At 46.2% G+C, this 14,260-nt stretch overlaps 1 protein-coding gene across 4 annotated transcripts in view; it reads left to right on the top strand.

Moving 5' to 3' along the window:
* Window positions 1–13,561, top strand: part of ATF1 (activating transcription factor 1) — a 13,915-nt gene extending 354 nt beyond the window's left edge. The window contains exons 2-9 of one of the 4 annotated variants that reach the window (XM_021379114.1): window positions 3,579–3,695; window positions 3,792–3,868; window positions 5,617–5,745; window positions 7,594–7,694; window positions 8,692–8,822; window positions 9,393–9,572; window positions 9,668–9,827; window positions 10,622–13,561. In XM_021379114.1, coding sequence (XP_021234789.1) covers window positions 3,845–3,868; window positions 5,617–5,745; window positions 7,594–7,694; window positions 8,692–8,822; window positions 9,393–9,572; window positions 9,668–9,827; window positions 10,622–10,766 — 870 coding nt within the window. In that variant the 5' untranslated portion in view covers window positions 3,579–3,695; window positions 3,792–3,844 and the 3' untranslated portion in view covers window positions 10,767–13,561. The remainder of the gene's footprint in view (window positions 1–3,578; window positions 3,696–3,791; window positions 3,869–5,616; window positions 5,746–7,593; window positions 7,695–8,691; window positions 8,823–9,392; window positions 9,573–9,667; window positions 9,828–10,621) is intronic. The other 3 variants (XM_021379113.1, XM_021379115.1, XM_021379116.1) reach the window with 3 other exon arrangements.

Raw genomic sequence — 14,260 nt, 5'->3', positions numbered from 1 at the left:
CCTCAGCGCCGGCCGTGGGGTGCGGCCTAGGCGCGCTCCAGGTGCTGGGCCCCACGGGCTCTGCCTCAGGGCTCGCCCCGCTACGGGGCTCGGGGAGCGCGGAGGGCCCGGGCCCGAGCTGTCGGGCGGCCGCTCCCGTTGTGGCTCCGTGGTCGTTGAAACGGGGCTGGAGGTGTTGTTCCCGTAGCGCTGCGGGGGGGAGGAGGGGGAAGCGATGTGCTGAGGCCGGGCGCTCGTTTCCATCCGCTTTGTGCCTCGCAGCCATCGGGCCGCTTCCAGGTGGCCGTGCGGTGTCGTTTCGTAACGATCTCGGAGACGTTTTCCCTCTCACCAATACTGGGGTCCCCAGGGGGCCGTCTCCCCCCCCCCCACCCGTTCGTAGGCTGCGGGGTTTGGTTTCTGCTGAGCTTCATTGCGCCGCGTAAGGCAGGAACAGGGGGAGAGTGGAAGGAAACACGCATGGAAAGTACGGCCGGAGTTGTGAGGAGCGCTCAGTGCAGTGGCAGAACGCATTCGAGGCTGTGAGCTGAGCGGGCGCTCTGAGTCAGGGCTCCTCGCCGCCTTCCTGCCTGAGCGCACGGGATTCGCCGTCGTTCGCTGCTTTCAGCGGTTCCTGGAAAAAAAAAAAGATTGCAGCTCTGTCCCTCTCCTGGGTGAAAAACGCTTTCCTAAAGTGTCTGCTTTGTAGGATAAAGTAGAAAGCGTTTTAGCAGCAAAAGTTCCTTGTGAAGACAGTGTAGTTCGAGGCATTAAGGCATCCAGAATTTGAGCAGGTGGAGTGGACTTTCACCAAATGGTTGAAATTAATTTCTGTGATTACGTCCGCCTGTGTTTGATTATTAACGCTTAGTGCTTGAGAAGAAAATTCAGTCTCCGCTACTCTCTGAATTCTGACTTTATAGTGAGAGTCTTTAAAAAATGAGTCCCTTTTACAACGCTTCAGTGCCAAAATTTGGGGCATTCACCTGTTAGATTTAAGAAGGTGAACCACGACGTGGGCTGTTCCTTTGGTGATCCCACGCTGCAGCTCACAGTGCTTTGCCTTATGCGCAGCTTTTATATTCCATGATTTCATTCTTTGTCCCCCAGCTGTGCTTTGAGGCTCCATCTGAGGCAGAGAATCCGAACTGGCATCTGAAGTGGAATTGGAAGTGGTGGGGCAGGTGGTTCTCAGAACTTTTCAAACCAATAGATTCTTTATAATGCTCTGTTGCAGCATCCTTTCGTGTAAATTAATAGTGAGATGTAGCTGCACGGAGGTGTAGTTTTTGTTCTGAAAGGCACCATCCTTGCCAGTCTAATTATACAAAGTGGTTTTCACGCAGAGTGCTACAAGTTCAGGTGTACTCTTCTGAATTCCCTCATGGTGGAACTCTCAGTGGCAGAACTCTTCCTTCACCCTTAAACTACACAGCCAGTTCTGATAAATGTGCATTCTGTTGTTGCTGGAGGCAGCTGGGGCTGTGGTGTGAAGGCTTCAGCCCTCCTATCTCCCATCTTCAGTACTTCTCTTCTGAGGTGAGCGCTTCAGGTTGAGGTTTTTCGCTGGAACTGACTTTCTGAGAGCTGAGAGATGGCAATCAGCGTTCCAGGTGTTCACAAAAGGCCCTTCCAGTGCCAAGTTCCCAGTTTTCCAGCTGCATGGGTCGTACTGGCAGGGCAGAGGTGCGTCAGGCTTGTGTGTGACAGCGTGCAAAGCTGAATCCACATCCAGTGGAGGCTATAAAATACAAGAATAATTTCCACCATGTTAAATTTGCTTGCCAGCTCTCTTTTATTTTACCAAAATCGATGGGTGTTGGCTGAGCCTTTAGCGAGTTATTACAGAGCAAGCGGTGTTGAAATCGACTTGAGAAAATGCGTTTGCAATGGGAAATATTTTGCTTTTTTTTTCTTTTATTATTCCTGTAAGTAGAACTTCACACCTCTCAGGGAAAGAGCAGCAAAGGTTTCTGTGCTCTCTCCCCAGTTTGTTTATTTTGAGTGGTTTTGTATCAGTTTCATTGTTTCTTGCAGTCAGTTTTGCTGTTGTTGCGAGTTTTCATGGGACAGCCAAGCAGAGAAAACCAGTAAAAGAGTGGGGGAAGCGGGGAATGTGGTTTAGCACTACAGAAATGAATGGGTTATTTCTGCAGCGCTGGAAATTTATTTCAGTTTTTGCTGTTGTCTGGATTTCAGTTTGACAGTGCCCTATTTACTGGTGACATTTTGTACATATCTCCCTTTGCCCAGGTGCAAAATGTTGCTTTTCCTTTATAAAACAAGAGAAGGGGCTCTACAGAGTTGCCTCCTTTCTGCGATAGGTGCGGTTAACTCTGCGCTCCGTTCTTTATAGCTTTGAGGTGTTCGAATGACTTCATTTCTCTATTTTATCTCCTTAAAACACAAAGCCAGGCAGCCCGTGAGATGCTGAAGCGAGCTCTGCAGCAGCAGCAGTGAGAGAAGGGAGCGCACGGGGCTGCTTGGCCGCAGCAGAAGCGCTGCTCCCACGGACCTGCTGCGAAATTCAGCCTTCCTTGTGCTGCTGCAGCTTAAGCAATGGCTGAATTGCTTTGTGTTGACAGCAGCGAGCAGGTTGGGAAGCTGGGTCATGTGTTTGAGGATGTTTGTCCCGCGCTGTGAAGGACGCAGCCTCGTGTAGCACCGAACCATTGCCCTCTCATCACTCTTCCCTCCACAGAGCCCAAGTTTTGGTGACTTACTGAGGAGTTCTGCCCCGGGACTCCTCATTGCGTGAACAAACGCCGGTCCTGGTGCGTGCTGACTTTTTACCCTCTGAGTATACGTCAAGCTGCAAGAGCTGTGGTTTATCTCAGTAGGGAAAAATCAATGACTCACATTTCCACAGAAAGAAATGTAATTTCCAGTCTCATAGCAACTGTCCTCTCAACAGTTTGAAACCTTCTGTGACAAAATGTTTAACGCTCACCGATCATCTCTTAATGCTCCCGGCTGGTCCGCCCACTCACCCCACCTAACAGCATGCGTTTTCACATCACTGTATCCCCCAACGTTGGGAGGGCTTTGCTGTCAAGTCATGCTGAACAGTTAAATATAAAATCCTGGGAATGAGAGAAGCGTTACTTCGTTTATTATACGGAGACCGAGTTGCTCTCGCGGGGTTTAGAATTCGGATCTGTGTTCTTTGTGCTTTGCTTGTGAATCCCTCATTTGTGTTTGTGCACCTTCAGCTGCTGCAAAATGGATTTGGCTGCGAAGTTGGCGAGATACTTTGGAAAATTATTTTACTTAAAAAACCGCCTGGTTTAGGTCTTCTTCCTACATCTTGTGATCTGCTTGTGCGTTTTCACCGAAACTGGTAAATATATCTGACAGCAAACTTCAGCCCTGGGCCCGAGGCGGTGCCAGCGATCAGAACTCAGCGGTGCTGGGGCCGTCGGACACGCTGCTTTGTGCTGCTCTGAGGCCTGGGGAGGCGGCGTGCTAATTAAACTAATTAAAAACCTGCAAGTGAGGCTCAAAGCACCACGCGCTGAGGCTTTATAGAGCGTCACTTGGGCACCCACCTCCCGTTCAAAGTTATTGTTAACCAATGTAACGTGTTCCTTTTCTTGTAGCTGATTATGGAAGAGGTGCACAAGAGCAGCAGCGCCAGCTCCGTGCCGCCTTCCCAGCCCTCGGCCGTACAAGGTACAGCACTGCAGGCAGCTCAGCTCTCTCATATTGCTCAACAGGTAAAGCCTGAGCCAGACCTTGGCAAACGTTTGAGGTAGTTAAGAGCCACGGTTTTTATACACGTGCTACAAACGATATTAATTCTTGACTTTTAGAAACACTTGGAGAAGGAAAAAACGAGAGAAGGTTGAGAGAAATAGACTTATTGATGGACAGCACAATTAATAAAAGGGTGTGTATTCAGAAGACCAAAAATGAATGTCTTGTTAGCGAGATGGGCAAACGCAGCCCAGCGGTCGGGTCGGATGGAATGAGCTCGGGCACGGTCAGCAGCCTGACATGCAGGAGCTGCTCGGTAACGAATCGAGGGCCTGACTTTCATTTTTTTTCAGAAGAAGCATTTGCAGCTCCTTTTGTAGCAATGGCAGTTCTGGGTGCTCAGCACCATGGAAACACTTGGATTTTAGCCCAGCATGAATATATTTAATGTGATAAAGCGTATGGAGTTGGAAATTTGACATAGTTTCCTGGAGGTAACAACGCATTCAAAGCTCTAACCTGACTTCCTCATGATTCAAATGTCTGCGTCTGAAAGAGCGTCTTTCTCTAGGTAAAGTCTGCTCCCGCTGCCCCGCAGCAGTCTTGTGAACCAATGTTTTGCAGCTTGTCCGCCGTTTACTCCGTGGAAGTGTTTTAAATTGGATGCAAAACTTGGATAACTGCATGAGTCAAAGCCAGTAGAGCACCAGCAGGCATCCCGCTGTCGCTTTACAGCAGGCTGATCTTCGGATCTGGTTTTACGTAAGGTTGCCAGTGCAGCTGAATATTGTGATGCACTGCGAGTAGTGTTAAGTGCAAAGTTATCAGTGTGAGGTTTAATGATTCCTTCGTCCTTTCACACGCTGCGGATTAATAAAACTAGCAGAGAAATGTGGAGAGGAAACTTGTGCATCTCCACGTGTAACTTGGTGAATTTTCAAGTGCAAAGGCTCATGCAAAATCCACTCCAGATCTGCTAGAATGTTATTCACTTTTATACAGGGGCAGCAGCAGCAATGAAGTTTTCCCAATTAAGCCTCGATTTCAGCTCCGACATCAATTGAAATTGATAGTTGCAAAACATTCAGGAGCAAACTTATTCAAGAGATGCCACAGTTTTTACTTGGAAAAATCTGCTCTTTGTTCTGCTTGCTTGGCCAGAGCTCGCGTTCCTTGCCTCCCTTCTTTTCTCTCGCGGCCTGATACCTTTCATACCGCCCTTCTGCCTTGAACTTTCCTAGTAGATCAGTCAGCTTCTGCCGTGCTCCACTCCTGTGTTTTCTTATCTGTGAAGTCTTTGAACAACAGCTTCGTCATGTTGCCTAAAAAAAGGCAAGAACACCAGATATGTACATGAATCATGCCACTTTCTGCATTGCTTTGGCGTTGCTGGTTTGATCTAAGCCCTAAGACTTGGTGATGGTTTTTGCCTGGGTTTAGATTTCGGTGCCCCGAACTCCTCCTGACTTTGATGGGAATCAGAGCACTTTCATTTCTGCTTATCGGAGTTGCTCTTGAGATGGAATCTCACCTTAAAAAAAGACAAAGTGCCGTAAATGTGGGGCTTTACCTGGGCACACTGATGGAGAAATATGGGAGCAGTCGCGCTCTGCTCGCCTCAGCATTGTGGTTCTGATGAAGTCTGCTTCATTGTCCTTCATTGGCCTGTATTTAAGTTGCAACACTTTAATCATTTGCCCACAATGCTACATATTTCATTTTCTCCCTAACCTGAGGCAAATAAGTAACAGTTTCAGCCTTTTCATATGCAGATACATACCTGGAAAATGTGTATCTTTAAAGGATAACTTCTGTGACTTAACTGGGCTTAAAAGAAGCTTCTGCTAATGCATGTTCTCCTATAGCTTTCCTCCCTGTGCGTACGTGTTCTGACTGCTGCAGAAGCTGCGCTTTCGTTCACGATTCTTCGATTTGTTGCAGATGTCTCTGCGAGGTCCTGCTCCTCTGACGGTTGTTCAGCTTCCTGGAGAGCAAGTCCAGGTCCAGGGAGTCATTCAGACCGCGCAGTCCTCTTCTGTAATCCACTCACCCCAGGTGCAGACAGTGCAGGTAACCACAGAGTGTCTGTTGAATAACCACGAATCCTGCTCGACGTGCACGAGGAGACTTGTAAAGGCTTGCCTGACATGGCTCAGTCTGCTAAGTACAGCCCTGCTGTGAGAGACAGTGAGCAATCCAGTGAAAGGGTTATGGAGATGTATCCTTCTTACTGAATAGTTAAGGTAGATGTTATTTGTAGTGCTGAAGTTGTCACTGGAGCTGAAATTATGCTATTTGATACTACCCCCCTTTTAAAAAAAAAAAAAAAGGGGCAAACAAAACCACAACTTTCTGGCTGATGCTCTTAACAGACATGCAACCAGCGTGCTTCAGTAACTCAGTAAAGAGAGCGCAGAATAACCCAGTGAAGAAAATGCTCCTTTGGAAAGGGCAGACCTGGGTAATGGTGGAGGAGCTGGTGGTTGCTCACCACGTGTGCTGTGACTCCATTTCTGTGGTACCCAGCTACCCTGCCTGCTTACTCACTCGCCATGTGATTTTTGCACAAGCCACTTCAGAGAGGTGCCCTGGGGAGTGACAGCTGAGTCTGTTACAGCTCCATTCAGTTCTTGGCTGCAGAGAGCCCTCTGGGCAGCGTGGCACTGAAGTTACGCTGTGAAATAACTGCAGCAGTCAGCCAAGTGAGTGGAAGAACTGTGCTGAAACACACTCATTGGTTACTCATCCTTTTAGCTGTGCTTATCTGTTCATATGACATTCAACTGATAAACCATGAAAAGAAAACCGCTGACGCTTTTTTCAGCTACCATTGTTGCTGTAACTGATAATGGAAAAGAAAACACATTTCACCTTGCTGAAAACAGCTCAGCACCTGATTTACTGGGTTGTCTTGAGCCCCTTTCCTGGTACGGTCTGATTGCAGGGGTCCCCACTGAAGGTATCCTTGCTTTTTTGGGTAATTTATGAGCATCGTGGCCTTGTTGCTCAGAGGTAAAAAAAAAAACTCATACGTGAGCAACATGGGTTTTTTTTTTTTTTGAAGTGTTGATAGTAGGTTGTGCTTTTTTATCTCTGTAGCAGTAGCAGCAGTTAAAGTGAGAGAAGCTTTTCCCAGAGCTGCGTGCATTCTTGTTGAGTTTTTGTTGCTGGCACACAGATAAGTACAAATACATGTTTTGTTAGCTTGTATTTAACAAGGAGCTTCAAGGAAAGGAATAACACTTGCCAGCTGGCCGAGAACACAGTGGGACAAGGCTGGAGATAATACTTTGCATACTCACTCCCTGATACGCTTCTGCCTTCAGTATTATTTTCACTTGGTTCTCATGTTCTGAGCACCAAAATATACTGCTGGCCCGTCTGCAAAAAGCATTTCAAGTATTTTATGTGTTTGTACATCAGTGGTGTTCCTGTTTCCGTTCCCTTGGCCTCCTCAGACAAATTCATCTGGTACCTCTGCAGACCACATCAGCTATTTAGATAGTTGGGCTTCTAAGAGTTTTATTTGCATTTCTTCAAATTGGTTGAATATTTCTGGCTGGATCAATCCTGCAGTCGTACAACGATTGGCTTTAGGTGGTGGAAGCTTTTCAGTTTTTAATATATCTTAGGAGAATCTCTTGGGGTTTTCTTTTTATAGGGAGTTAATAGGTTTGCATCCTTCGGTTTTACAGTGAAAATGTTCTGTTTCATTATGGAACAGATAATGTGCGTGAGAACTGCCAGAAGTTAGATAGCACTGAGTTTGGAAATCCACCATTTTTTCTTTCTCTGTGTAATTAGCTGTATTTGTGTCGTTTTCATGCTGCTACAGCTTGTACAAAACTAAAACGTGTCATCTGCTCCGCGTTTCTCTTGTGTAGCGCACAGGGTAACCACGTGGGATGTGTTTTTTAGGTATCTTCTTTGTCGGAGAGTGAGGATTCTCAGGACTCATCAGACAGCATAGGCTCTACGCAGAAAGCTCGAGGGATCTTGGCGCGTCGTCCATCTTACCGGTAAGTGCTGCACACACTTCATTTTGTGCTGTTAATTGAATCCAAAAGAGCAGCAGCTTCGGACAGCTTCATCTGTTCCATCAACCCCTGCGTTCTTTTCCTCCTCTTGAAACACACGTTGGATCTGCTCATGCCCTGCACGTGTTGAGGATGCCACGTTAGCAGTCGTTTGCCACAGGGAAACTTGTACTTCACAGACTGGGGGTAAACGTGGAGGTGATGGGGCACGGGGAAAATTGTTTATCAGCTCTGATTTCACTCAGTGGTGTCATAAGTGCAGAGAACAAGTGAAAAGTCTCACCATGTGCTGACAGAGCAAAAGATCGAACTTTTCTGAAGTAACCCTCCTCCTTTCCAGTTTATTCTGACATTAGAGCAGACTGGTTTGAACTGGGCATCCAAGGTTTGTTCTTGAGAGAACTGAGGATCAAGCTGAAACTCAGAAAAATCTCTTCCTAGGCCGGTTATAAGTCCCTGGAAAAATGCTTGTGATGGAAACTCTGATGCAGGTTGTACTGAAATGAAGTGATGCAGCTGCAGTATTAGACAGACTTCAGTACAAAGTGTTTTTGGCAGACTGGAGATTACTGAAATCTACTCTGAGTGGCACAGGTTCTCACTGCAGGTTTACCAGTCCGAAGATTTCAGGTTTTTAGAGGATAATGATTGAAAATGTGGGATTTGGACTGACCTGCACGTACAAATACTTTATAAATCAGTAGCTGCCTTGAGTTGCTCTTAGCTCATGCTATGATTCAAATAATTAAATAGAAAACCTAGAATTTAAAAAGTACAGAAATGGAATTACAGAAAGAGTTGGATGCAGTCACCTCACACAAAATTCTGGTAATCCTCAAACTCTTCTGTATCAAAACATCAGTGTTCATTTCTGCAATGCAAAATAGGGGCAGTGGTTTGCAACTGTTACTGCAGTAATTTCTGATCTTTCTCTGCTGTTACGGCTGATAAACTTCGTTATTTTTTTATTTTTTTTTAGAAAAATCTTGAAAGATCTCTCTTCTGAAGATACACGGGATAGAAAAGGAGATGAGGAAAGTCCTGGGGTCTCTACTGTTACGTCCATGTCTGTGCCCACGCCCATCTACCAGACGAGCACTGGCCAGTACAGTACGTTGTACAAAATGTGTGCCTGCCTGCATCGACTTCTGCTAAACTTGCCATAAAATGCAGATTTGTTTCTTACACATTTGAGATGAAGGTGAAATTCAGAAGGATTGTTTTTTTTATCTACTGGTTAATAACATCAGTACTGTTTAGTACTGGTGTCTAAAGACTCCAGATAAACTCAGCTTTATTCTCTTAATTTTTGCATATTCAGACAAGGCGTTCAAAGGGTGTCTTTGTGAAGCTCATAGCAGTCTGCTAGACTTAGTCCAAAAGATGTGATCAGGTACCTGAGGGCTGCACCAAAAGGCTCTTTGTGGGCCTGGGGGACCTCCTCTCCCCCTTGTTCTCTGGCCTTGGTGTTCATATTGCTGTTTCTCCTTTTTTTTTTCTCCCCTTGGTTCTAGGGATGGGTTCATTAAAAGCCTTTCAAAATGCACAGTGCTTCTCAGCAGTGGGTTGAGATACAGATTTGCCAGTTGGAAGAGATGTTCAGTCTGCAGCTTTACCTTTACCTGCGTTTTATAACGTACAGTTACAGACATTTTCTTGCATGTCCCTTTGTCTTTCAAGTTGCCATTGCTGCAAATGGATTGCAGCTGGCCAGCGCCGGTGCCGATGGTGTGCAAGGCCTGCAGACGTTAACCATGACAAATGCTGGCGGGACTCAGCCCGGCACGACAATCCTGCAGTATGCACAGACCTCAGATGGCCAGCAGATACTTGTACCCAGCAACCAGGTGGTTGTGCAGAGTGAGTATGGGGTCGGTTGGAAGTGCTGCTCAGTAACGCGGGCGCGTTTTGGTGACGCTGCCCCATTTTGACCTTTTCTGCTGTGACCACCACAGCTGCCTCAGGGGACATGCAGACTTACCAGATCCGCACCACGCCGACCACCACGTCCCTCCCTCAGACCGTGGTCATGACGTCTCCCGTCACTCTGACGTCGCAGTCGAGTAAGACGGACGATCCGCAGCTGAAACGAGAAATAAGGCTGATGAAGAACAGGTACGTGAGTGCACCTGGGCTGCCTCGGTTGATTTGCTTAGCGTGCTGAGATGACAGAATGTCAGGGATTGGAAGGGACCTCGAAAGATCGTCTCGTCCAATCCCCCTGCTGGAACAGGAACACCTAGATGAGGTCACACAGGATCGCATCCGTGTGGGTTTTGAATGTCTCCAGAGAAGGAGACCCCACAGCCTCTCTGGGCCTGTTCCAGTGTTCCTCTCTCCAGCCTGTTCCAGTGCTCTGTTACCCTCACCGTGAAGAAGTGCTTTCTCGTATTTACATGGAGCCTCCAGTGTTCCAGCTTGCATCCGTTGCCCCTTGTCCTGTCGCTGGATGTCACTGAGAAGAGCCTGGCTCCATCCTCCTGACACTCCCCCATTACATAGTTATAAACATTAACGAGCTCACCCCTCCATCTCCTCTCCTCCAAGCTAAAGAGACCCAGCTCCCTCAGCCTTTCCTCATCAGGGGAGATGTGTCTTCCAAGGACAAGGATCAGTTGTGTAAGCTCACATTGCTGACCGTGCCATCAGTGCAGTGTGCTGCAAACAGTGACTGAAAACTTGGGAAATGTTGATCAGAACGTGCCGTGTGCTCTGTCCCACACCACTTAAAGAAAACAGTTTGTTTTTTTCCCTGCAGATTGATCTGTGCTACCAGATACTACTCAATGTCCCACTTTCCTCCTATGATTTCAGTGCCAGTTCTCCCCTCGTGTTGGTCAGTGTCGTAACATTGGTAAAAGAGACAAATCTCAAACAAAAACCCAATTACTTCTGTCTGTGTGTTCCAGAGAAGCTGCTCGAGAATGCCGCAGGAAGAAGAAGGAGTACGTGAAATGTCTGGAAAACCGAGTTGCGGTCCTGGAAAATCAGAACAAAACTCTAATTGAAGAGCTAAAAACTTTGAAAGATCTTTACTGTCATAAAAATGTGTAAGAAAAGAAGGTAAAACTTCGGTGGACTGTTGAAATTTCGGAGGAGAATTTTTTTTTTTTTATACTGAATTTTTTTAACTAGATGAAAGGTCAAAAGTGAAACTTTTCTACCTAGATTTCGCAAGGTAAAGACTACATAGATTTTATTTACAACGTGTTGGTGACAAAGTACAAAAAGGAGACGAGAAAACCTCACCACAATTCCTGCTGGCACAACTGGAAACTTTATATAAAGCCAAGATTGCATCTGCAATAAAAGGACATTGGCGTTTTACCAGGCAGGCGATTAGAATTTCTCTGACAGTTTTTACCTCTTGTGATGGGGACAATATTTGGTTTCAATTAAAACGTGGATGGAATGGAATCCTTGCCATAGTTAACATTGTTAGTAACATTTATAACCAGTGTATGTTTTGATTTCTTAACTCTTTTTCAATCCTTGCTCTTCCTTTCAGTTATCTGTATGTAAATATTTTAATTTGAACCTGTAAGTTGTTCTTTACAGGTGCAGGTGATAAGAAGCTAATCCTTTGCTCGAAGCGTAAATTATGTTTCCTCTTTTTCAGCTGACAGTTTTACAGGTTTTTCTTTCTTTTTGTTTTTTGTTGTTTTTTTTTTTTTTGTTTTCCTTCAATGTTTGCTGTGTTGATCGAGTTTGGAAAGGATCTGCAGAAAGCAGCGAGAGGAGCAGCCCTGAAAATGCCTGGGGGTGCACGGGGTGGTGTTGGCTTCAGAGAGCTCAACGCATCCAATTATTTGAAAGCACGGTTTGGTAGAATGAGGAAGGGCCAACAGAAGTTTCTGGAGGATGATTTCACAGTAGTTTGTTTTTAGTTGCTGGGCACGATAGACATCTATAATTGAACAGGAAATGGTGTGCTGATTATCTATACAATTAAATATGCACTGCTTATTCTGTCTGGAGATTCTACCGTGCTTTGGGACGTAAACCAAATAGAGGAACGATAAAACAGAGAATGGAAGGCACATACCAAAGGGTTTCATGAGGTTCTGATCTATGGTTTATACGCTGAAAGCAACGCGAAATTTCCAAACTCATTTTGTAAAGTAGGCGATATTTTGCAAAGCAATGGTATCTTTGTAAGAAAATACTCTATTGAAAACAGGTAGATGGTTGGTATATTTTGTAGCTGAACTGTGATCCTCACGAGTTCCGAAATTAAGTTTATATACGTATTTTGACAGTTTATATATTTCATTTTAGTAAACAAATGAAATATTTTGCGAAGCAGATTTTCAAGCGTATATTTTTTATGGGTAGCACAAAGTCAAATGAGATCCTCTTTGGCGCAGGAGATATTTGAATTAATTTTATACGTCTGTAGGCAACTTACAGAAAGAAATGGATCTTGGGGGGGGGGGGGGGGGAAGGGGAATAAACTGGGGCTTTTTTCCCCTGCAGTTGATAATATCTGCACGTTAGATCTGATTGCTCTCGGAGGTTCTGGTGGGTGTCGTTTTGATGTGTTCCAGGCAGACGTTCTGTGTCTGATGTGAGCAGGGCAGTCTTTCTGGGTGTTCCAATCCACCTGGGCACGGTGCTGGGCTGTGCTAGGAGCCCTGCTCCCCCCCCCAGAGCTCCCTCCAACCTCGGCCTTTCTGCCATTCTGTGACGTAGACAAACGTGTACGCAGTGCTTCTTGCATGGCGAGCGAATACACTATTTTCCATAGTTAGGATTGAATCCTGCTTCCAGTTCTGTCAGCGGGAATTGCACTATGGGCTGCGCTGTTCAAAAGGTGTTAGAGCTACGTGTGCATGTTGTGCTAGCTCGGATCCGAATGAAACGAGGGGACGTGCTCGCTCCCTGGACGTGTACTGCTTATCGTGTGGTCGGTCGGCGTTTTTTATTTCACTCATGTTGAACTCGTGGGTTTCTGAGCAAGCAGAGCTCTTGGCAGGTGCTGCGAGACCTGCTGTTAGCAGGCTGTGCAAACATTTTCGTTCCTCAGCTCTCTGAACGGGACGTGTCTGTCATCCACAGCACGTTTCCCTTCGGCCAAACCGGAGGATGCGGTTGTGTTCTCAGTCACGTCAAACAAACAAAAAAAAAATGCTTTTGTTGCACATCAGAAATAACGAGCAACGCCGAGAAAGTCATGGCATGAGTAAATGGCTCGTGGGGAGGTGCTGAGTCCTCTGTTCTGTCGGTGGAATTTCAGGAAGAGGGAACACCTCGGGGTGCTCAGCACCTCCAGGATTGGACTTTCACTGTCTGCCATCAGCGTGTGCGCGCTTCGGAGGGATTGAGCTGCAGCGCCGCGACTGACGTGGTAGCTCCTCTGTTTGGTATCTTGATCCTCACTGCGTGCTCTTGTTCCTTTACCTTCTTTTGTAATAAGGAATCATAATAAAAGAAGTTATCACGTGTTAAGACCGTACAAGCAATGGTGGCCAGTTCTTTCTGTATTTCAGCAAGCGGAGCGAATGCGTAGTGCTGCCGGGCGTAACGTGAGTCCGTTCTTGTCCCCTTTTAAGATGGGGTTTTGGAAAGAGCACCTTGATTTCTCATCACGGAGGCATTCACCAGTAACGTGGCTTTGCTCTTTAAGTCGTCACTTATCACTGAGTGATACTTCTTTTGGATTTCTTTCCAAACGTTGACGGGGAGAGAACGAGATCGAATGCCCTGGGAGTGAGAGGTGTGGTAGCAAACGCTGCTCTGCTGTTTTGTTCCAAACCCACGTCCGTGCTTTATATGAACTGTAAATATTTGTCAAAACAATTAGGTGGTTGCGGATTTTGACCTTGGTAAATAAAGTCGCCAAAATACAATTCTGACGTTCCTTATTTGTTGCTCAACTTATTTGTAATTAGCACACAACTGCAGCAGCTCTGACCCAGGGTCTGTGCTGTGTAGCACCGGCTCTTTACTGTGGCCAAAAGTGAAAGTTTGATGGTGGAGCACTCACAGTGCTACAGTGTTGTGCGATCCTTAGTGCAGAATGCCGCTGGGCTTTCTGCAGATACTCTTACCTTTGTTTCAGTTCAGCCTCTGCTAAAACCATGTTGTGCTCTGCTGCTGTCCACCCAGCAGAGGGAGCATCTGTGCCACGTACAGAGCCGTGGTGGTGCCCAATAATCCCCATGCTTCTGGCTGCAGGAATAGCCCAGAAGTAGGGTAGGGAAAAATATTTCCAGCTGGTGACGTTCCTATATTCACTTTCATTATTAGGGTCGAGGTCGTTATCATTTCTCCTGCTGTCAGCATGGATATCAAAGGCAGAGGGGAGAAAAAATGGCAAGAAATTGCACCCAGTGGAGACGCAGACTTGGAAGCACTGGTAAATGTTTTTAACGTCAGATTTCACGCTTTTAGGATTGTGCACGTCAACCTAAAACTCTCATGTTTCCTGTCTCCATGCAGGTCCACGAGAGCAGCTTTTCTTAAGGAAAAAAAAACACCTCTTTATCTCAAGGAAATCGCATTTTGTTGTAAGAATGCCAAGATTTTACAGCCCAACAAGACACGCT

This window comes from Numida meleagris, chromosome 32 (assembly GCF_002078875.1).
Source record: "Numida meleagris isolate 19003 breed g44 Domestic line chromosome 32, NumMel1.0, whole genome shotgun sequence".
NCBI classification, from domain to species: Eukaryota; Metazoa; Chordata; class Aves; order Galliformes; family Numididae; genus Numida; species Numida meleagris.
Note: the sequence above shows the minus strand (reverse complement) of the source record. Positions and strands in the feature narration are given on the sequence as shown.